The sequence below is a fragment of the Giraffa tippelskirchi genome, chromosome 12, assembly GCF_054371585.1.
Source record: "Giraffa tippelskirchi isolate mGirTip1 chromosome 12, T2T-mGirTip1v1.2.pri, whole genome shotgun sequence".
Lineage (NCBI taxonomy): Eukaryota > Metazoa > Chordata > Mammalia > Artiodactyla > Giraffidae > Giraffa > Giraffa tippelskirchi.
In genome coordinates this window covers 106,990,797-107,013,708 of record NC_137286.1, presented here as the reverse complement: position 1 = coordinate 107,013,708, position 22,912 = coordinate 106,990,797, and the positions used below count along the sequence as shown (strand labels likewise).

General features: G+C 34.6%; 1 protein-coding gene across 2 annotated transcripts in view; it reads right to left on the bottom strand.

The window, feature by feature from the left end:
- The window catches only part of PSPC1 (paraspeckle component 1), a 77,600-nt gene that overhangs the window by 18,445 nt on the left and 36,243 nt on the right, over nt 1-22,912 (bottom strand). The window contains exons 7-9 of one of the 2 annotated variants that reach the window (XM_081549152.1): nt 17,122-17,179; nt 13,435-13,604; nt 10,762-11,235 (exon numbers count right to left, since the gene is read on the bottom strand). The exons of the other annotated variant lie outside the window; for it this stretch is intronic. Of the exons in view, the coding sequence (XP_081405278.1) occupies nt 11,050-11,235; nt 13,435-13,604; nt 17,122-17,179 (414 nt within the window). The 3' untranslated portion in view covers nt 10,762-11,049. Of the gene's footprint in view, nt 1-10,761; nt 11,236-13,434; nt 13,605-17,121; nt 17,180-22,912 lie in introns of those variants that run through there. 2 annotated transcript variants of the gene reach the window in all.

The following is a 22,912-nucleotide window of genomic DNA, read 5'->3' as shown; positions in this document are numbered from 1 at the left end:
CTTTGCTCAAGGTTCTGCGTGCTCTTCTTGCTCTAACTCCCCACTGTGATGACACCTAAGAACTTGCCAGTTCTCACCGTGTTCCTCTCACCATTCACCAGACTCCAAGCTCACAGCAGGCAGAGACCAAGTCTGTTTTCTTCATTATTTACACACAGGCTAAAACAAAAGCTGCTTAAAAACTGTCTACTGAATGAATAAGCAACCTGGGAGTCTCATCCACACACGAGCTGCAAACTCTCAAGTCTATGCCATTTCCTTCTGGATATCTCCTCAGACCAGTTCAAGAAACAGAAGTGCCAACTGTGCCATGATACTGGGAACATGGATAAAAGATAAGTAAAAGGCAGGTGCAACAGACAAACAAGCACCACACGCTGACGAGGTGACAGGAATGAGGAGAGAGGTGGTCTAGTTCTGTGGAGAAAGGATCCTTCTCAGAGACCCAGGGAGACAGGAGCCATCTCAGGGCTCAGTGAGCAAGGGCAGAAGGACCGTGGGACGGAAACACGAGAGGTCAAGTAACGCCCATGGCCAACTAGACAGCAGGGGCTCTGTTCAGACAGAACTACTGCATCTGGCACAGGGTAGGAGCCTTTTAGAAGGAAGCATAGGACATTATATGGAGAATAACTGCAAGAGGGACAGTAAAAGCAGGACCAGCTTGAAGTGTACTAAGTCACCTTCAGTGATAAACGACAAGGCCTTTCGAGGTCATCGTTCACCAGATAGAGAAGCTTTATACAATCTTTAAAACCCCAACAAACCACTGTAGGAACTCAAATCCAAAATATTACAAAACCCAGTGGACAGCCATTCTCTCCCTCAAGCAGCTACACCCCATGCCCAGTCCTGAGCACTTACCTTCCATGTCTCAGCAAACAGCATCACCACTGGCCCAGCACTCAGACCAGACACCACAAGGTCACCAGCACCCTAACCTCCTGCTCCCACCAGATCACCGCAGTCGGCCCTGGGCATGCACAGGGGGCTGGTTCCAGAACCCCCTCAAGACACGAAAATCCACTATAATATGGCAAAGCATTTGCATATAAACCATGTTCATCCTCCTATATGGTAAATATCTTTAGATCACTTACAATACCAAATATAATGTAAATGTTATGTAAATAGTTGCCTATGACAAATTCAAGTTTCAATTTTTGGAACTTTCTGGAATTTCCTACCCCCCCACCCAAACCTCCTCAACTTTTCAATCACCTGTTAGTGGAACCTGTGGATACAGAATCCAGGGACACAAGGGCCAACTGTGGTCTCAAACCACACTCTGTGTAAAATACTTGCTTGGAATCTGAACAACCCTCACAAATACTAAAGATCCTTTCCAGGAGCATGTGTGGCTGGGGAGGAGGGGTAGGGAATCAATGGTCTATGTGGTCGCCTGGCTTTCCATTTATGACCTAGCCACTCCTGTCCTGACCACCCCCCGCACCTCAAACTCAAAACTTAGCAATCTTCTTCTCCAACCTGACTCCTGGCCCTGGACAGTTCCTTGTTAACTGCTCACTGCTCCCGAGTCCTCTCTCCAACTCCCACCTAAAAATCTACTCTGGCCAAGTATTTACTCACCTTTAAGTCCTGCTCAAGTGATCATCTTAGTGAAGTCTTCCCAACATGAGTGGATATTCACTTCTGGGTTTCCAGAGCACTTCCTAATTGTTTTATTACTACCAACTGGCTTACTTAATTAATCCCAAGAGGGCAGGTGCCATATTTTGCTCATCTTTGTATTCTCATTAGTGAATACAGAGTCTGTCTTACAGTTGGTGTCCTTCATCCACTAAACATTTAGTAAGGACTTGCTAGGAACTGAAAATATTATCACTAATTGACAGATAAGGTCCCTAACTTTCTCAGAACTGACATCCTAGATTAAATGGAGTAAATAAATGAAGAAAATTTCACAAAGTTTTAGGAGAAATCTTACATGACAAAGCGTCTTCAGGAGTTAAGAGTAAATATTTTATAAAGAAAGTATCAGGTAGATAATAAACAAAAGTATAGGGAGTAAAACATGTGTCACTACTTCCTGAGAACTGGGAGTTCAGCCACGCTGGCCACTCCTGCACAAACACCAACTGATCATACAGGAACGCTGTCCCACCCTAACACCTCACGGTGAGCATACATTCAGCAAACCCTCAACCTCGAGTATTCTTGTTAAAAGATAAAAATAAACAGATTCATAACTACAGACTATGTAACAGGATTTGAGGATTACAATCATGTAAGGAAAATAACAGAATTTGACAGTTACTATCCTAGACCAGTATTTCCCAGAAGAAAAATAATGCAAATAACAAAAGAAATTCTAAATTTCATAAAAGCAACATTGAAGGGGGAAAAAAAGCAGCAGATGAAATCAGCTTCATAGTATACTTTATTTAACCGAACATATCCAAAATATTACCAATCCAACAAGTCATATGAAAAGTTGAGATAGTTTATTCTTTCTTCATACTAAGTCTCTGCAATTTTGTGTATATTTTACACATCTACTTCAAATGGCAAATTTTCTTCAATACTTATATATTAGGTTTCATTAAACTTAAGATGCAGAAGTAAATTTACATATCCAAATTATCCCAAATATGCTTACTACTGCATTGATAACCAAATTTAAGTTAATTATAATGCAATTAAAACCCAGTCCCAGCCTCACCAGTCCTGTTCCAAAGACCCAACAGCGACCTATGGCTGCCACGTGGGACAGTGCAGCTCCCACAGCGGACTGACTGTACCACTTACTTGATCACAACTCTGTTTTATCAGTACAGACTACATTTCAGAGGGTGCTGTCCCTTTATCTCCTGAGATGGTCATTTTCCAGTCTCCTTGTCTAATAAAACAGCTATCATTTTCTCTAGTCATCTCAACTATCTGTCACTGAGTGTCTTCAGATCTAGAATGCAAATGCCAGGGAGCTGAGGGCAGGGCTGCCTTCAGCACAGCTGTCTCTGCAGTACCCAGGCTGCAGGACACTACTGCCAACATTCAACTGCTGAAACCAGTCTTGTTTACATGTTGCTAAATTATTTACTATGTGTATTATATGGATATGACCTTAAAAAAAAAAGAATGACTAGATATGTTGTGTCAGGCAGTGTTCTTCCATATTGTTCAACTAATTACAAGATAATTCAAATTATCAGATCTGTATTTTTAACCCAGAGAAATCATCCAGTCATTGTCTAAAAGATCATAATGTGAATAACTTGGCTTACCTTATCTCTAACACTTGAAGCCCAAAAACTTAGGACTTATATTAAATTTACTCTTCCTGAAATATAAACACATTACATTGCAAAGCAGAAATTAAGAATCTGAATAGGTATTTTCTATATTGTACTTCACAGCCCCCAAATTTGGAACATGTCATTTTCTAAGAACTTCTGATCTTCCTCCTACATATAATTTATAAGATTTAATGGCTCAAGTTAAAGGCCCATTAAGCATAATATACAGCTAACAAGCAAAAAAACAAAGTCTCTTAAATTTTCCTAATAAATCATTATGCATAAATCTAAATAGCAGCAACACATCATAAAACTTTGATGGCTTCCTGGAAAGATGTGGGGGGCTGTAAGAAGCAAAGGGAAAGTCTGAATCCAAAAACTACAGTAACATAAAAACTATAAACAGAAACCCAAGACAGTTTCCTTCTTCAAATTTTATCATTTTTCTGCATTCATATGCCTAAAAATAGTTAACCACTGACTTTTGTAGACGTCCAAGGACTTCCCTGGTGGCTCAGACGCAAAAGCGTCTGCCTACAGTGTGGGAGACCTGGGTTCAATCCCTGGGTCAGGAAGATTTCCTGGAGAAGGAAATGGCAACCCACTCCAGTATTCTTGCCTGGAAAATCCCATGGATGGAGGAACCTGGTGGGCTACAGTCCATGGGGTCTCAGAGAGTCAGACACAACTAAGCAACTCCACTTTCACTTTCAAGGACTGCCAGCCACAGGAGTTCAAATCAATTCTTGGCTGAAGAAAACTAGCAACAAACATTTAAACAGGAAAAACAAATATATCTAGAAATCTATCCATGTAAATTTGCTCTAAAGGATGGATGAAACAAAGCCTTCCTCTCATTGACCTGCATGAGAATTTCTGTTTGAAAAATAGGTTAACAAGCCACCCTAGGGTAGAAGTTAAGCCTCTTAAGTCCTGGACTCCCAAGGAGCAAGGAATCTGACTCCTTCAAGGGGTCTGTGGATATGAGGACTTCCTAGATCACAGTTAACACTCCTTCCTGGAGCCACACCCATTTCGGGCTCACAAAAAAAAAAAACAAAAAAAACTTGGCAGAAGTGGATTTCTGGTGTCAGGGTTATTAATCTGGTGGGGAGCAGGACAGAGAGGCACCCAGGAGACAGCTGGATTACAAGGAGAAACAAGTCTCCACACTTGTTTTCTACGCACAGATATTTTTTACTAACATATACCACAATGTTCTAGAAACTATATTCCAAGATATTTAGAAGGCTGCAAACCAGGCTATTATTTCTTTGCACTAACATAGTCATAATTGTTCGGAAGAACCCAGTGTCAATATATAACTATGTGCTCTCATTGTGAACCAGTTTGATTGTTTCAATATACTGTATAATTTTAAATAGACTTTTAAATCACATATATATGTAGCATACATCACTGTAAAGTCTCACAAAGCAGGTTATAACTCTACTTTAAAATTACTTAACAATTCTCATTTACTAAACTGCCAGATGGGTATCACTAAAGTGCATAATAAAAATTGAAGCTGCAAAGCAAAAGCAATTACATTTAATAAATATACCCATGGTCTTAGAAAAAATAATTTATCAAAACTTTATCCTCAATCTGGAAAAGCAAAAGATGAGCTCACTTACAAAAGCCATCATTTCATCAAAATAGTATCATTCTATTCATATTCACCAGGATGGGAAGCAATGATCAGCAGTTTTCTAGCACCTTCACCTGTCATCTGGCACAAGCACATTCAAATACACTGACACAAAAACAAATTATTACACTGTTTCAACCTCATACTGGTAAGGATAGCTGAGAATCAGTTAAGTGAAAAAACTTTACATTTTCGAAGTGTATATTTCTCTATATGCCCTCTTCACTTGAATTAAGTAGGTTTATGAACACACACAAGGAATCCTACATCAAAAAAAGCATTATGTTTAAGACTCAGCACTCAATAGCCAAGTCATAGCCTGAGAATAACAGACTTTTTGCAGTTCTTGCCAGTTGGCAGCACCTGGGAAAGCTTTTGAGTGTTTTGGTTTCTCTTTAACGATTGGCTAAGGGTTCTACTCAACATACAATGTACCAGGACAATCCTCTATGCCACCACCACCAAAAACAACCAACCAAAAGAGTTACTGTGCCCCTTCAGAGGAACACTTTAGAACAGAGGTTTTAAAGTGGGGTCCCCAGACCCAACATATGGGTTATCACCTGGGAACTTGTTACAAAAGCCTGCTGTTTAGCCCCACCTGAGACCTGCTGAATCAGAAACTCTGGAGTGGGGCCCAGAAGTCTGTTTTACCGAACCTCCAGGTGATTCCGATGCACACTTAGCCTGACAGCCATCAATTCAGAGGGACATCCACGACTACTGTAATTTATAGCAGGGATTTTTTCCCCCACTGTTGTATCTCAGCTCTGGAGAAGGGTCCAAAATACAAAAGGACTTCTCAATACATAACTGGTACAAAAAATAAACAAATATAGTGAAATTCTCAATGACAGAGCTCCCATAAACTCTTTTTCTCTTGTCATAAAATGATATATTTATATTAGATACCACACCATTTATTTCTCACAACCTAAAAATTCTTTATGATTGAAAAAGTACCGTTTTGTATTACTTCAACTATTATGCTCAGTTTGCTAAACTGTTGGCCCCACAGTTATTCTGTTTAAAATATGCTAACCACAGGCATGAACATGTAAATATTTTAACCAATTCAAAGAATGAACATTCTAGATTAAATAACCACTGAGCAAATTATTACTGTTTACAACACTAAAAAGGTCAAATTATTAAAAGAGAATCACTATGTGAAGTTGTTTAACATTTTTTTAGCACATAAAGAGAAAAAAAAGTCACACTTGTAAATCTAAGTAATGTATCATATTTGATATGAATTTACATTATCTAAATTAAAACATACCTTGAGGAGAAATTAACTAATATCATCCTGGCAAAATGTACAGTGAAATAAGATGGTTTCTCTATTCTTATGTATTAGATAATATGAATAATTTGCAGAAAATAATTTTTTAAACAAGCATACAAAAACAAAAATGTACGTAACTTGCACAGAACAAGGCAAGGATAAACATACACAAAGCTTCATTCACAGAAGCCTGGTTTGCTGCTACTTCACAAAAAAGATGTCAGAACTCGAAGAATGTTTCTTAAAGATCCACTCACAAATATGACACGAAACGTTATAGATTCCTACGGCTTTTTATATTATTTCATATGTATATTCTACCTTAAACTGAGATGTGTAACACATAATAAAAATGAACTTGATTCTATAGTGACAATTTCAGAGCTAGAAACAAATTCCAGGTGTAAATATCAATTCCAAAACCTTCAACAACATGCCATTTAAGACATATATGGTGCACTTACATTATTACAGAACCAATCAACACAGGGCCCTTGTATTTAATGAGTAAATTAAAACCATTTATTTTTTATACTTTTTAAAAATATAAAGAATATTTAGAAAGAAAAATTCACATATTCAAACTATATACACTTCATTCTACCTAATCTTAACAATTCAAGTCAATTTTTACACAGAAGTGAACTGCCTGAAACTTGACATTTTACTTGGAAGCAATATCATCTCTTTTGAAATTCATTGCTTTAATTCGGGATGACAAACTGTAATTTTAATGAAAATTTTTAAATGAACAGTCTAACAAAATCTGAACAGAGGAGTCGGTAGTTACAACACTGATTTAAGCTATAATACAATATACTTGAAAAAGAATTTTTTTAAATGTGCATCACAGACTCCGGCTACATTACTCTAAGAAATGGGATATTCTTCATCTAGAAAATCAAAGTTTCCCATATTGAAAGTATCACAAAACAAAAAAGTACACACTGCTAATTCCACCAGGTGAATAAAAATATACCTTAATAATAGGTTTCAACCAAAAGGAATGCTTAAAGATATTTATAATCTAAACACGATTTTATAGAAAAAGACAAAAGGTCAAATAATATTCCCAAGGTAACACAGCACTTGGACCTTTAAATATTCAGTCATGTAATATTCAAACTTCAATCAGTAATAACGTTATTCAGTAATCAAGACCCTTTGAAACAAAGACCCTTTGAAGATATTTTTGCCTATACTCAGAAGATAGTGCTATTGGTTTAAAAAGAATTAATATAATATACAACACATAAATCCTGACTTTAAAGATCAGAAAACTTTTTTAAAAATCAGATTCTATAAAAATAGTGAAATTCTTCACCATTTTCCCCGAGTGACATTCTATGAATTACTTAACCACATTCAACCAGGAAACTATATGCATACTTCATTATACACACTGGAGAAAACCAGTATCTTATATTACTACGTTTCCCGTTTTTAAAAATTTAGTAATGACAGGTACTGGAAAGGTAACAATGCTCTTGAAAAATATAAAACTACTGTCAATTTATTTAACCATTATTTGTTTACAATGAAATAACCCATGCTGGGCTATATACACCACTTAAGAGATGGCCTGGCTACTTACTCTGAAGTAGCCCCTCCCCTGACCCCAAGAGTTCCTGTGAAGGAGCATCTAACCAACTAGGAGTAAAAGAGCAACATTTACAATGGTGAACTCTAGGAGTCAGGAATGTGCCTTATTCTTGAAAGTAAGTCTGACTTTGAAATCACTGTTATGCTCTCAAATTTCAGGAATATAGTTAAACATATTACTACATATTATAACAAAACTCTTTAACATACCAAAAAACCCACATTTAAGTATCATACTACTCCCTAGTAAAGTGTCTTTTTCATTTCTGACTAGCGCCATTTGACACTAAATATCAAAAACTTTAAAGGTTTAAACACACATTTATCACATTCTTCCACAAACCATCTCCATTCAATCACACATTTATGTTCTTTCTCTCATTCATAATCTAATTTGTAATTATAAACCCACCCCCAAATCATTAATGTGACTATTAACCTTTCATTGTGACATTTAGCAATTATTAGAGTTTACACGTAACACCAACTTTCTGAAACTTGTATGCTCGACAAGTACATTTCTGAATAAAACGTGATAGCATAATTTCAATTAGTATTCGAGAAACAAAATCCAATTCAGATACTGTCATTGTTGATCATCTCTGGTTCTATTAAATGGCAATTCTAGGTAAAACAAATATTTTTCCCACGTTACTGATATTATAGGATTCAAAACAAATATTTAATATCTTCCAATGAATGCTCAGCACTGATTTTAAGCATAAAAATCCAAAATCTCAAAAATAACAAATTGAGCTTTATGAAATACAAGTGAACCAATAGCTTTTTAAAAACAGAATCTGTCAAGAAGAAAATGAATACATTCATTCTCAAAATAAAAACGGAGAAATTAATAAAATACATTGCTAAAATAAAACAATTAGGAAAATGGATATTCGTTTTATTTTGTGCATGTTAATAACAGCATATGAAACCTAAATCATGCAGACTTTAAATGCAGTGTTTCAAATCATTACACAAGAAGAAACATAATATTGTGATGTTATACTATTGTTTCATATTATCTTTTTAAGAAAAGAATTATGGGAGCATGGATGACAAAATCACACTTATTTAGAAAAGCTAACACTATTCTTTATTTTTATATCTACAAGTTTTAAGCAAATGGCATTCAAATGTCTTCCTTGGTATACTTTTCCACAAGAAAAAATAATGACTGAGCCATAAAGTTGTTTAACTGGACAGAAACACTAAAAACTTGAGTAACTAGGAGTTCACAGATGCTCCACTTGACTCACTCAGAAGCTGACTGTTCCCAGGGTAAACTTGGTAAGAACTGGAACAAGGACTTTCTCGATGAAGGGAAAAAGCTGTGTAGAGCTCTGTTCTTGGAGCCAGAATGAGCCGGACACTACAATGTTCAGATTAGGGCATCTCTTTGTGCAATGGTTTCAAATGTTCTTGAATGAATCATATGGAATTTCACAGCTTTGGCCAAAGTTAGCTTGGTATTAACATTAAGGACAAAGTTTCTCCCAATCTTAATTCAGTTTTGAAGCAAAATACACAATACTAAAAATTACCTAAAGATTTTAGGAATAAAAATACAGATGACTGGAAAGGTATATTCAGGTGCAACAGATATCACTTAAAAATTATAGCTGATGTTAAAACTCCCCACACTGCAATTAATGTCACAAATCATAACAAATTACACCCCTTGCCAACTCACACTCCCAGAAAATGTGATGAGAATAGTCTATTATTTTACAATCTCCTTATCGTGTTTTCAAAGATTTGCCAAAAACAATAGAATGTTGCAAATTTTGGAAAATAATTCCATCTATATTGTTGTGTCTAAAAAAATAGAACATAAAATAGTACGTAAGAAAAATCTGATACAAAAGCATGCATCTCAAGCAGGCCTTACACTCAACTGCTTTTATGCAATCTTAAATAACCAAACTTCTTTCAAAGGATGCCTTCCAGCAAAAACAGAAACCATGCCTGGGTAATATTTACATACTGCTCACTTTTTTAAAGCACATTATTCTTCAGGAAAATGCTAAAAGCATGGTCTAGTAACACATGGAAATGTTACGTGAGAAACAACTGTGCTACAACCAATGCCTGACGCCTTAGATTTGTGGCTTAAATACATGATTCCTCAAATGTAATTTTAAATTAAACATGGCTAACATACCAAATTTTAAATATAATGAGAACTGTTTTGGAATAAAAATCCTAATGTGATGTTTCTCCATACCATTGAAAATCAATCTTCAAAACATACTTGATAGGAGAGAGATCTAATCTGATTGCCATAACACTCACCACATGAACCATATTTCTAGGAGACAAGCACGCCTTGCCTGTCAGACTGCAGGAGAGACTCCTGAACATTCATAGCCCTGTAGAGTCAGGCTATCTTGAACATTTCTGGAAACAAACATGCTCAAGAAATACCCAATTTCTTTTAAATACCACAGCAAATTCCCAACTAACATCCTAGCTAACGCTATTTATTGTTTGATTTTAAAGAAAATTTAAAGGGTTAGATCTACATATTGACACCAAATAAATAACAGCTGATAAGATTAAAAATAGATATTTTATAAGCAAAAGAGATTTGCCTTCAAACATTTTCTTTTTTCAAGATTCAAAAGATTTATTTGGAAAACTCAGCACAAGACAAAGATATCCTTAATACTCCTAAGAATATTTGAATATTCAGAATCTGTATGAAATGTAGACAGCAACTCTGATTTCACAGGACATCAATGGTGCATACAGGTGTAAGCCCCATACCCACCCTCCCCCGCGTGCTACTCTGCCCCTTACTGACATCAGTTTTCACTAAGCTTCTATCTTCAGGGCAACTTGCACAAACTAAAAAACAAAATCACTGTCATTTGTAAATGGCTGGGGTTAGTTAAAGCAATCAAAGTATTACTGTTACAGCAAAGTTTAGTAAAACTGTAAGAGAATACCACTAATAACAGTTTAAAATTATCCAAGATGATTTCTTTATTGAGATTAACTACACAGAATTCACAGTACTGTGGCATACTTATATTTAGCTAAAGTCACAAACACATTTGAACATTCACAATGATGAGTATCATCATTACCATTCTAATCTACAAAGCTTATGAATAAAGAAAAATACAAAAACTTCAAGTATTTTAAAAAAAAATTTGAAGTCTACATACAATAACAATAAAACTTTTCTTCTAGGTAACAGGTAAAAGTTATTTTTCTCCTCTACACAGTCATGAATGAAAGACTGTTTAGTATCTACGACGCTTATTAGGGCCTTCAAAGTTCGCCCCTTGGCTCCCTCTACCAAAACCACCAGGACCACCGCTAACAGGACCTACGCCACTCATCGGTGCTTGAGGGGTTTCAGAACCTGTTCTACTACCCATAGGTGATCCCATCTGAGACGGTGGTCCTTGTGGAAATCTATCATTGTGCTATAATACCACATAACAAATGTGAAGTCCATTTGGAACACGCCAAATAAAAGTGACAAGAAAAATTGGCACAATCCCAAGTGGTGGTGTCATGAAGTTCAGCAGAAAGTCCAGCAGAATCAGGATCACACATAGAAGGAAGAAAGGAGCAATTTAATTAGTTACTATGTTTGAAAATAAAAAATAAAAGAAGCATCTGAATGACGAGTTACATTTTGCTAATGCTATGCCCCAATTTCATGAAAAAAGAACCGATTTTTACAAAGTGAATGCCATCTTAAACCTAGTTAGTTATTATTTTACTGTTCTGATCTCTCTTTTTATTTTTATTTATTTATTTATTTTTCGCTTGGCCATGCCATATGTGACTTGTGGGATCTTAGTTCCCTGACAAGGGAATGAACCCAGGATCACAACGTGAAACTACACAGTCCTAAACACAGACTGCCAGGGAACTCCCTCTCTTTCATTAAAGTTTATACTGCATGTAACAGTTCGGTTAATAAACATACTGTGTTTTAAAAATCAGAGACAAAACTGGGGAGCAGCATCACATTATTTGAAAAAGTACTGGGTTGGCCAAAAAAGTTCATTCAGGTTTTTCTGTGCCATCTGATAGAAAAACTCCAACAAACTTTTTGGCCAATACAGTAAATATTATAAAAATTTCAACAGTAATGCATTTAGCATAGTACATATAAAACACAGTTACAATTTCAGCATGAAAACTTTCAAGGTGCTTTTCTGTAAAGACTATTACTGGGAAAATAGTTTTTAGAAGTCAACAAAAGGCAGAATTAAACACGAATTATGTATTCTGAAAAACTTCATAGTAATTACTACATATCATAATCTCAAAGGTTGAACAAAACTCCCTATGAGCAGTAGTAAAATACCAATGTGAAAAACACTAAGGGGGATATTTAAAGAAACATTACCATTTCTGTGTGAGGTAGGGAAAAGCAGGCCAGTTACTTTTACTAAGTCTCTGCTGATTACATGCTACACAAAACTTTAACCAAAGTATTTTTACAAGTTTTTACTAGCTCTCAGACACTTTACTATGAAATAAGCCTCCACTGAAGGACACAGGTACACTGATCAGTATGCAACACCTGATCTGATCACAGCCAGTATTATGTTACTGCCTCGTTATCTGTGTAGATACTCATTTAAAAAACCTGTTAGCATATCCAGTTTGTCCAAATTCTTAAAGGACTATATTTAAAGTCAATAAAAATTAAAATAGAATACTGCATCCATCAGTTCTAAGACCCACATTCACTGCTTGCGTCTCTGAGATCAGGAGGGTTTAGGGCTGATGGCAGGTCTGAGTCTTAACAGCAACACCTTCTCTTTCTCAACAGCAATGGTATCTTCTATTCCAAAACTGAGCTTCCTTTTCCAAATACAGTCAACTCATTTCCCCTTTCTTAATGTTACTTAGGACAACCATTAACAAAAATCAAATAAGAAAATGTTTTACCAATATAAAGTCTCATTTAAATAGTGACAGACTTTAAGGGAAAAGAAAAATGGTATCAGTCTCGTCACTGACACTTAAAATATGAAGTACAACTGAAAAACGTTTTTATAATATGTAACCCAGACAAAGATATCTTCACACTCTCAAACCAAGATATGAAATTGCCTAAATTTAGTAATAAATGTAACTGAAATTACTAAGTCTATTTAGTGAGAATGCAATGTCAATATAAGTTTAAAATATACTTTAAAACTTGAATGTAAATTTTTTTACAGTTAATTCTCTGAAATTACTCGTAAGTGATTTTTTAAAAAAGACAGAAAACTGTGTTTTCATACATATTGTGGCTTTGTACCTCACCAAAGGTAAGGAATTCAGAATAAAAGAACACAATCACAAAATACTAGAATGTATACTGAATGCTGGTAAGAGGTGTATACAAATGAAAATCACTGTAAAATGACTGTAATTAACATACACATCTGCTATACACTCATATACAAAAGCATGCCGTGGATCATAATCCTAACTCTTGAGATAATAAAAAATTGCCTCTCATAAATCAACATCTAAGTTCATATTACCTTTTCTTCATTGGACATTGATCTTTACTGACAAAACAAATGATGCCAAATTATGTTAAGTGTGAAGTTACCTTTGGGGCAGAAGTAAATACTACTGATATAATCACAATAATGTGCATGATACATTACCACTGCTCCATTATCTGGCATCATTGGAGTTCCCATATTTGCAGCTCCTTCTGGCCCCATGGCAGGACCAGGACCCATTGGCGGGCCAGGAATAGTTCCTCTGTTGTTCATATTCATACCCATCATTGCAGGAGGACCTTGGTTACCAGCAGGGGCTGGGCTAAACGCATCTACGCAAAACAATCTATACTTAGAGCTGTCCTATCTTAGTTGAGTAAACATTTAAAATTTAACAATACTTAGGCAATCTATATAACAAGAATATTATCAAAATCATTTTACTTCCTTAAGAATGGGACACTCAATTATTGACTCTAACAGAGCATTACATTTGCTAAACAAATGTACATATAACAAATGAGAAAACTATCAATTATTTTATGTCTGAGACTATCAAAGCTTGAAAAGTTTTCTTTAAAACATCAGTATTATTTGCTGTAGTCTGCTTTTTAACCTAATTAATACTCCCTTACGAGTGAAGAAAGTATGACAACTCTCTACCAGTTTAAATTAACAGCAAAGGATTAGTACTTACAAAACCACTTAATTTTCTTATAGTCATAACTAAAACTACTAGCATGTAAACTATATTAAATTGTGATGGGAGAAACCACGTCCTCATATATAGAGATATATATGTGTGGGTATATGTGTATATAGTGTGGATATGTGTGTGTGTACATTATATATACACACACACACATATATATATATAAAGTTGACTGTAAACAAATTGACTTACATAGTTACTGAACACTTCTCAAAATTACAGGAGGTACTCTTTGTCAACTTTATATAGAAAAATGCAAAAATAGAAACAAACTAAAAAATTGAAATGATTCATCATGACAAAACTTATTTCTAAAAGCAAATGCAACCAAATACAGATAAAATATTGATACAGCTATTTGAATTTTTTTTGACATACTGAAATTCTGGAAATGGGAACAATCGGATATCTCAAATTTTTTTTTCATCAAGACATCCATCCACCTGCCTCATGTTAACTGCAATAATGTTTATGCTGTAATACAACATTTATAATGGCTTCAAATACATTTTTAGGTATCCTCTTGGAACTTTCTAAATTTTTAAACTAGTTATACTTGCTTATCATTAAAAATTCACAACGAAGACTGAATTTTCTTCTAGTATTACCTAGTTAATTTCATGACATTCAGAACTCAATTTCTCAAAAACACATTATAATAGGAGTGGAAGTTGTCATTCAAATTCACAATTCCACACAGTATCCAATGCAGCTCAACTTTGCACAAGGCCAAGTCCAGGAGCAGCTGAGGAAGGAAGTCTGACTCCCTGTCATCCCTGGCTACATACTCTGTGGCTCCTTCTGAACCAAATCCCCAGGCCCCAGCCACTTCCCGGAAAGGAAGTAGTTCCTTAATCCCAAAAAGTTCTCACTAGTAAATCTATACTTGAACTATCCAACAATGTTTCTATTCCCTTAGGATAGCTACAAATAAAATTTTTACTAGACTTCTACAACTTCTCCCACAAGCAAAATGATTAAGGGCAGAGGCATGATCCAGGAGGAATCCTACCTCAACTTTCCCCAAAAAGAAGAGATCAAGGATTAGGGTTGCTTTTGTTTTTTTTCTTCTTTTAATAGAACACAATTATCACACCTAACTTCTAAGATACAATATAACTATACAACTATGGGTATAATAAAAGAAAAGAAAACTATTTTCAGGTATCAATAGTTGAAGTACTCTTATTTTTAGTAATTATGTTCTTCACCAGTTGGCTGTAATTAGACCTAATAATGTAAAGATCTAATAAGGAATGTTAGAATTATCTGGTCCCCTGAAAAGCAGTTTTATAAACTGTGTTCCACGTGGAGTACATGGTAACACACCAGAAAACCTACTGTCACATTTCATCTATGTAACTTGATAGAATATGACAATTTACCAACTGAATAGTGACATTCAACTGCATGATAAGGACTTAAAAGTCATAACTCTCACTTTGAGGATAAACTCTCACTTTGAATAAAATGTAAAGAGGAGAAAATTAAATGGGAGTGGATGTTAGGGGAGCTGATTAAGTGTTCAAACATGGTTCTTTAGTAATTAAAATGCCATCAGAACTTTTAAATCTCTTAAATTCCTAACTAAATAAGAAATCTAAAGGTATATTCTCCCATTTCTTCTAATAAAGTTGCTCATCAAGTCAGACTGTTTTCATGGTGCCTAAAACATCAGAAATATTTCAAGTTTGGTTCTGATGTTGATGACAATCTAATAATTATAATGGCATTTCAAATTACCTGTAAATGGCATTTCAAACCACCTCACACTGAAAAATCCTTAAATCCACCTGGATTATATTATACATCAGCCCACAATCCACTCTGAAAATGATATAAACACTCAAGTACTTGAACATCACTATACCCTCAACTATGCTACCTGATTTAAAACTTCTCATGTACTCTTGGTTCTCTGATATTTTTCATGTACCACTGTACTACAATTGTACTACACAATTAAGTTCTTTGGGTTAAGGGCCATGTTTTGTGCTTCCTTTGCAGCTCAGAGATGGTCAATAACCACTTTTTCACAGATAAGAAAAGTGACAAAAGTAAACAGCAGTTGTCTTAAATGATTTAGATTAGCTAATTGGCAAATGGCAATAAACTGGCACGGCAGGAAGTGGTCGGTCATGGAAAATGCTTGACCTACTTCCTATATGCTTTCAGATTTCTTATTCCACACACCGTGCATACATTCTAAGTGCAATGTGGAGCCTCTCACTGGGAGTGCACTTGACACACTGGAGTGTTAAGGTGATGTAATCCTTGCAACAATATGTACATTTGACTTATGTAGATTTAACCTCAGCTTCTGTGGGACAATGTGAAACTAACATATAAAACTTAATTATTTATCTAAATCTCAAAGGTATGACAGTTAAAATTTAATAAAGCTTATGAAAACATCCCACTAATGTTTCTCTTAGCTTATTTACTTGGTATTGCTCCCCTGACCACCTGGGTAGACAAGCAAGCAATATTAAAGTGCTACTATGAACATTTTCTTAAAAACTTCACATCAATTCTAAAGATATACATGAGCTTAAATATGCAAGACATATCTCATTTACTTGACAAGTCACACATGTCTCCAAACAGTGCATTTCTGTGCACAATACTGTGGGCTAGGGCAAAATAAGTTAAACATTCAGTAAAATGAATAAAAATAGCTTCAAAGTTATGCAAAAAGTTATGTTAAAATAGAAATGTATAAAATACTCTCAAAAAGTTTAAAGACACTATAACTCAGAAACTAGCAAAATTCCAACACCAAAAAGCCAACTGCAGGGCATGAGGTTTGATTTTTAAAAATACAGCAACATAGATATATTATACCACGTGATAACTACAAGTTTCAGGTTGTTAATCAAAACCTGTTTACAGGTTTCTTTCATTGCATCTATTAAAACATAATACATCTTTTAGCCTTCAAATAAACAAAATAAAATTGTTCTTCCTCGCATGTATTTTGAATATACTGATTTTTTTCTAAATTTAATAAATGTAGGAAATTTCACCACTTACAAATGTTGGTTCCAAATTTTTGTTACTGACATACCACAAATAGCATGTATAGTTCCCTGAAAAATGACAAGTAAGTGACAAAAGCCTGTGCTTCAAATCCCTACCTCCCATGTTTATTGCTCCACGGGGACCCATATCACCCATTCTCATTTCCTGTTCTCTCTGTAAGTAAACATAGTTGTCACAGTCAACCTATCGATCTTAGGACTTAACATTTCCCATCTAAAATTAAAAAGAAAAAGATAAATTGGGACATAATGTTCCATTAAAATTTTAAATTTCCAACATCATTTACTTAATAAGAACACTGAAAAGAAACTTCACTCTCAGCTTTAATTAAACATATTACAAATGCTTAGGGCATCCAATTTATACTTCTTATATTACCAGTGAGTAATACATAAAATCTATTACATGACATTTTTAATGTTATTCTTCCAAGAGATCATAGACACATGCCTAGATTCTAGAAGAAAAATCTAGTAATAATAACCAAGAAAAGCAATTATTTCTCCCACCTAGGTCTCTAAAGTCTTAAAACAGAAATGACCATTACCACTTTCACATTCAAATGTATTCAAACACACAATACAGCTGTGGGGCACTAAGCCAAAAATAAGGTTAGAGACAATTTTCATTTTTGCAATATTATAATTCACCTTTGCATTTTTCTTCAAGTCCTCTGGCATTATTTCACCAGGTCCTTCAGATATATCATAAAGCCTCCACTACATACAAGCAATTATTGAAAGCTCAACATAATATTGCTTCCTTTATCTGAATAAGAATTTTTTTAGAAACTGAAATAAAGTGTTATCACACAGTCATCAAGTTCTGAAACAAAATGCTCTTGAGGTTACCTATGACACAAACGGCCACACAAATGTACAAAACATTTTAAGTTTCAGTACAAAAATTATTTCCTAAAAACTCATATCCCAACAGTTACATAGAACTAACTTCAGTGAAATCTCTAGATGAAATTACCCAACATATTGTAATTGAAATTTACATTATTATTTAATGATCTTTTCCAATACCAGACAAGTGTTACAAGTAGCAATCATAAAAAAATTCCAAGTGATGTCTAAATCTAAAGAAGGCATAATTTTTCCACATTCAAAACCAGTTTTAATACAATGGGTTGGTTTTAAAATACTAGTGAAAAGTACCTATAAAGCTAGAAATGAAGGAAATAAAAAGCCTATAATGGAGAAACACCACTAAGCAGCAAGTCAACTGCCCATCTAACCTAATGGAGGTGCCTCTAAAGCTAACCCATAGGAAGCTATGACACAAGAAAAACATCACTTACATTAATAGTTCCATGAAGAAATGTTTCTCGTTGCCCAGAAAATCTGAATACCAAAGCTTTCTCAAAGCTAATGTTTAACTTTCCAAAAAATAAATTTGTTTCATCATAAAACATTTGACTATTAACAGACAGTGTTACTGACCAGAAAGAAAGCATAGGAGACTATTTTATAAAACTGATTACCAATGAAGTCATGTAATTCTGAAATTTTAGGGAAAATACTATTCTATAATCATATTTAACACTATTATCAATAAATCAAGCCAAGCTCTCATTTCCTCAGCAGTAGAGCCTACTGATAACACATGGACTCTTCCAGCAAACCCAAAATCTTAAACGTTATTATTTACAGGAGATACTTCTCACAAAGAGCTGGCTGCGCTCCAGTACCAGAGTAAAATACATGGATTTTATGGTCCCAACATGTTGGATGGAACAAAGATTTAATTTATGTTTTTACTTTTGATTTCCCTTAACTATGAAAGACTAGGTAGGCAATAGCTAATCACTGACAGAGAGTAATGATTAGTCTCACTGTTTGAGACTTCAATTTTCAAATCCCCCTACATATTCCAGCACCCATACTCAATGCCTGCAATTCATGTTGGGGCAACAGAGAATCTTCTTTATTATTTAAATCTCTTTATGATTTCAGCATTACTTATCACCTTCTGAAATAATAGTGTTTGGCTTTATCATTCATAAAGTACTTTTTAAAAAAACATATTGTATTAGTCTATTTCCTTCATTAACAGAGTTTTGTGGAAAGCGTATTAACATACTGAAGAGATCCATGGTTTTAAGTCAACTATTCAACAGTGGCCATAATAGTCCCCTTTTGATGCTCTGTTATAAACCAGTTTCAGTTCTAAAATATCTTTAAGTGAGACAATCAGAATGTCATAATATTCTAAGGTAGCAGGTCATTGGATTACAGTAACAATTCATGCTATGTATTACACCATTTTTCACTAAAAATGCATAATTTGTTAATATTTCCCTAAAGAAAACTGCTGAGTACTATTTTACATAGCTATAATCACAAGATTAAGAAAAAGAGATAATACAGATGACAGATTTTTAACTAATTTAGAATAAGCAAAATTTTTAGCTCCCTAGTTGTATTTTAAGGTTATTGTAACTTTCTGTAAACCCACTGCTACATACTTCTAGTAAGAGGCAGAGATAATATTTAAGGGTAGTGTTATCAAAAGAAATTAAGACAGTCCTTCTCATAACTTGATATATTGAATATCAATAAGGAGAAATCACTTGAAGTTCACTTTAACTATGTACCCACCCAAAAGCAATACATAAGACCCTCACTGCTCCTGCAAATCCTTCTAACATATTTTAAATTGGAACTGATACATAATATGTGTGATATTTTTATAATACAAATCTTAATGACACTTTATTACTTAACCAAAATTATTGTGGTTTAACAGGCAACAACTTATATGTAAACAAAACCTCAAAAGACTGCAGCGCTATATAAGGAGAAAGCCAAGATGAGGAAACTAATAAGTTTTAATTAATTCAACAAATCCTCACAGCAACCCTATGAAGTAAGGTCGAACGTCATCCTATTTTAGAGATGATAAACCTGAGGCCCAGCATTGTTCAATAACTTATGCAGGGTCACATGTGTAGCAAAGTGGTTGAGCTGACCTATAAAAATCTGCCCAAATAGAGTTCGTGGAATTATCTTCTTCACAAGGCACCTTCATTCTTCAAGAATCTCATTAAGGACTAACAAAAGGCAATGATTTTTAATATGTTTTTACCACATTATTAAGAAGGTGTTCCTTTTGATTATAAGAATTATGCATATGTATTTTTGAAAACTGGTTAGTGAAACATGCTTAAATACACAGCTGACCAAAAACAAAAAGAAAAGTACAACTGATCCCAGAGCCACAGTGTATCAAAGCAACAATTCATCAACACAAAGTTCTCAAGATGTGGTTCATGGACTGAAAAGATCTCCCAAGACGCACCCAAGATGTGCACAACCTCAAAGTTACTTCAACAGAACACAGTTCTAACATTGCTCTATCTGGGCTTTCCACTGAGACACTCTACGGCATGGTGCAAGAGCAGTGGTGGGCAAAAATCCTTGTGTTAAGAGCATAAAGCAAGGCATCTGCACTCAATTTTTACTAGCAATCACTGTACTCTTCACATTACAATTGCAGTTAAATAACTTCAGTCATGGCTGCCTGGGCCAGAGCAGCTGGAAAAGACTAAAGATTAGAATGTAAGAAAAGAAAATAGAAGCCACATTTCAAAGACCTGTATTTTATTTTCATTCGTTGTGGCTGAGTCAAGGCATATGGGATCTTAGTTCCCCAATGCAAGACCAATGCAAGCATGGAGTCTTAACCCCTGGACCACGAGGAATGTCCTTAAAGACCTGCAGTACAGGTACAACATGGGTCTGAAACAGCTATCAGTTTGTTTCACAAAACATCTCTGAATTGTGTGCAGTTACTTGGTTGAGTAGGTCAGAACCCTGTCATGAGACAGGTGAAAGGGAAAAAACCCAGTCACAGTATTTCCTCTAGCAACAAATGAGATGTGGTGATCAGGGCAAATGAAGCCTGTCAAATGGGTGACATCAGTCAAAAGACAATTCTGACCAGGTCGCAGAGACGCAGCCACATCAGTTTTTGAAAAAGAGATGTGGAATTTATGTGGAAGGGAAAGTAGACTACAGCGAATATATGGATGAAAGAAATGTGAGACGACAAACAACAATTACAGCTATTAAATTTCTAGGTGACCAGACAAAAGACAAGGCAAAGAATGCATGATTCTTCTTTGGCCATTGTGTGGTACAGTCTTATTTCCAAATCATGACAAACAGTATCTACAGTTGTGTAAGGACAAGAATTAAGATACTTTTTTATATTAAAAAATAATAATTTCAACTATGAACACCTGGATGAGATAGTAAAAAGGATTAATTTTATGAACTTTCTATCTTTAGGTACAAGTCTTTAATTATTCTATGCAACAAAATAGATGTCTACATTAAGCATTTCTGCCGCATTCTGAAATAGGGTGGGTATTTCAAGAAAACCACTGCTGTGACTGGGCTGCAGCTGAGTAAGACACATTTTCTTGGAGCAAGACTATTACTTGAGACAGCATATGACAGACAAGCAGATTACTGACTTGTGTAATTTCTTGTGAGTGATTGGTATTAAGAATTGTGACTTGTTTTAATTTTGTATAAGAAAATACATTAACATTTAGATAGTTGGTGTAACTCAACGGATCACTATTTTTCTGTTTGGTACATTACAAACTCATGCATAGGAAAACAATCCACTCAAAGATAAGGTAGACCAATGGAGTCTAATGCAAAAGAGTACTTTTAAGAAACTACTGCTTGTCAAGTTTCACTGCAGGATCAAACAAGAATATTTCAATTATCTGAAAAGGTTAAAATATATATACTTGTCTCCAGTTACTTATCCATGTGAAACCAGGTTTTCTTCATGCTCTTTAACCAAAAGAGCAGTTTGCAATAGGTAGAATGCAAAAGCAAATATGGGAAGCCAGCCATTTTCTTATAAAGCCGAAAATTAAAGAAATTCACAAAGGAGTAAAACAATACCACTCTTTCCACTACACAAAGTCAAGCACTAGAGAAATTTGCAAAAACTGTAAAATAAGGCCCCTTTTTCCACTACAACACATTCTTTTAAATGTCTCTTTAAATTTCTAATATGGCATTGATATAATATAATTAAAACCTTTCAATAATTTTTAATAGCTTTAAAAAAAGGTTTGAAACCAAAAAGCTTAAGGACCACTGCTTTTTAAGTTCCTGTCAATATTTACTCATGAAAAGATAAAGTAGCAGAAAATTTGCATTAATGTAAATTATCTAAACTAACATACCTTAATGTAGAACTTGACATTATTTTATGGAGAATATTGACTTTTTTCCTTAATACTTACTATGCTAAAATATGTATATGAACACCTAGGGTTTAGGAAACAGTAAACTAAACAAAAACTGACTTTACATAATTATCAGCTGGAATAACATTCTGAAAGCAATGACATGGTGTGTTCACCCAACACAATGATCAATCTATGTCCCCGTCTGAGTGAATACAGTCCCAACAGCTACAATCCTCATCCTTTAATCCATGAAGTCCTCTCTTGAGTATGTCTGTAAAGAAATATCTAAGGATCACGATGTGCCATTTCAGTTCCATGTCTTAATAAAGAAAATGCTAAAAAACCTGAAATAAAACTTTCAATATAAAAGAAATATAATTCTAGAGAAATGTATAAGTTCTGGCAAGTAACAATATTCAACCTATCATTAAATATTCCTAGAATTTTTCCTAAAAATAAATTATTGTAGCACATGGAAATGTATCTTTTCACTAGAGAAGTTTACATACAAGAATAACTGGACTGTTAGAGAGTCAAACTTTCATTAGAGAAGACAAACTGTGAGCATCTAGAAATATTAGGGAATAAACATATTTAGAAACAAGAAAGGAACAAAAATCAATTATGTAAAGCATTTTTTTTAAAATAGCTATAAAGAAAAA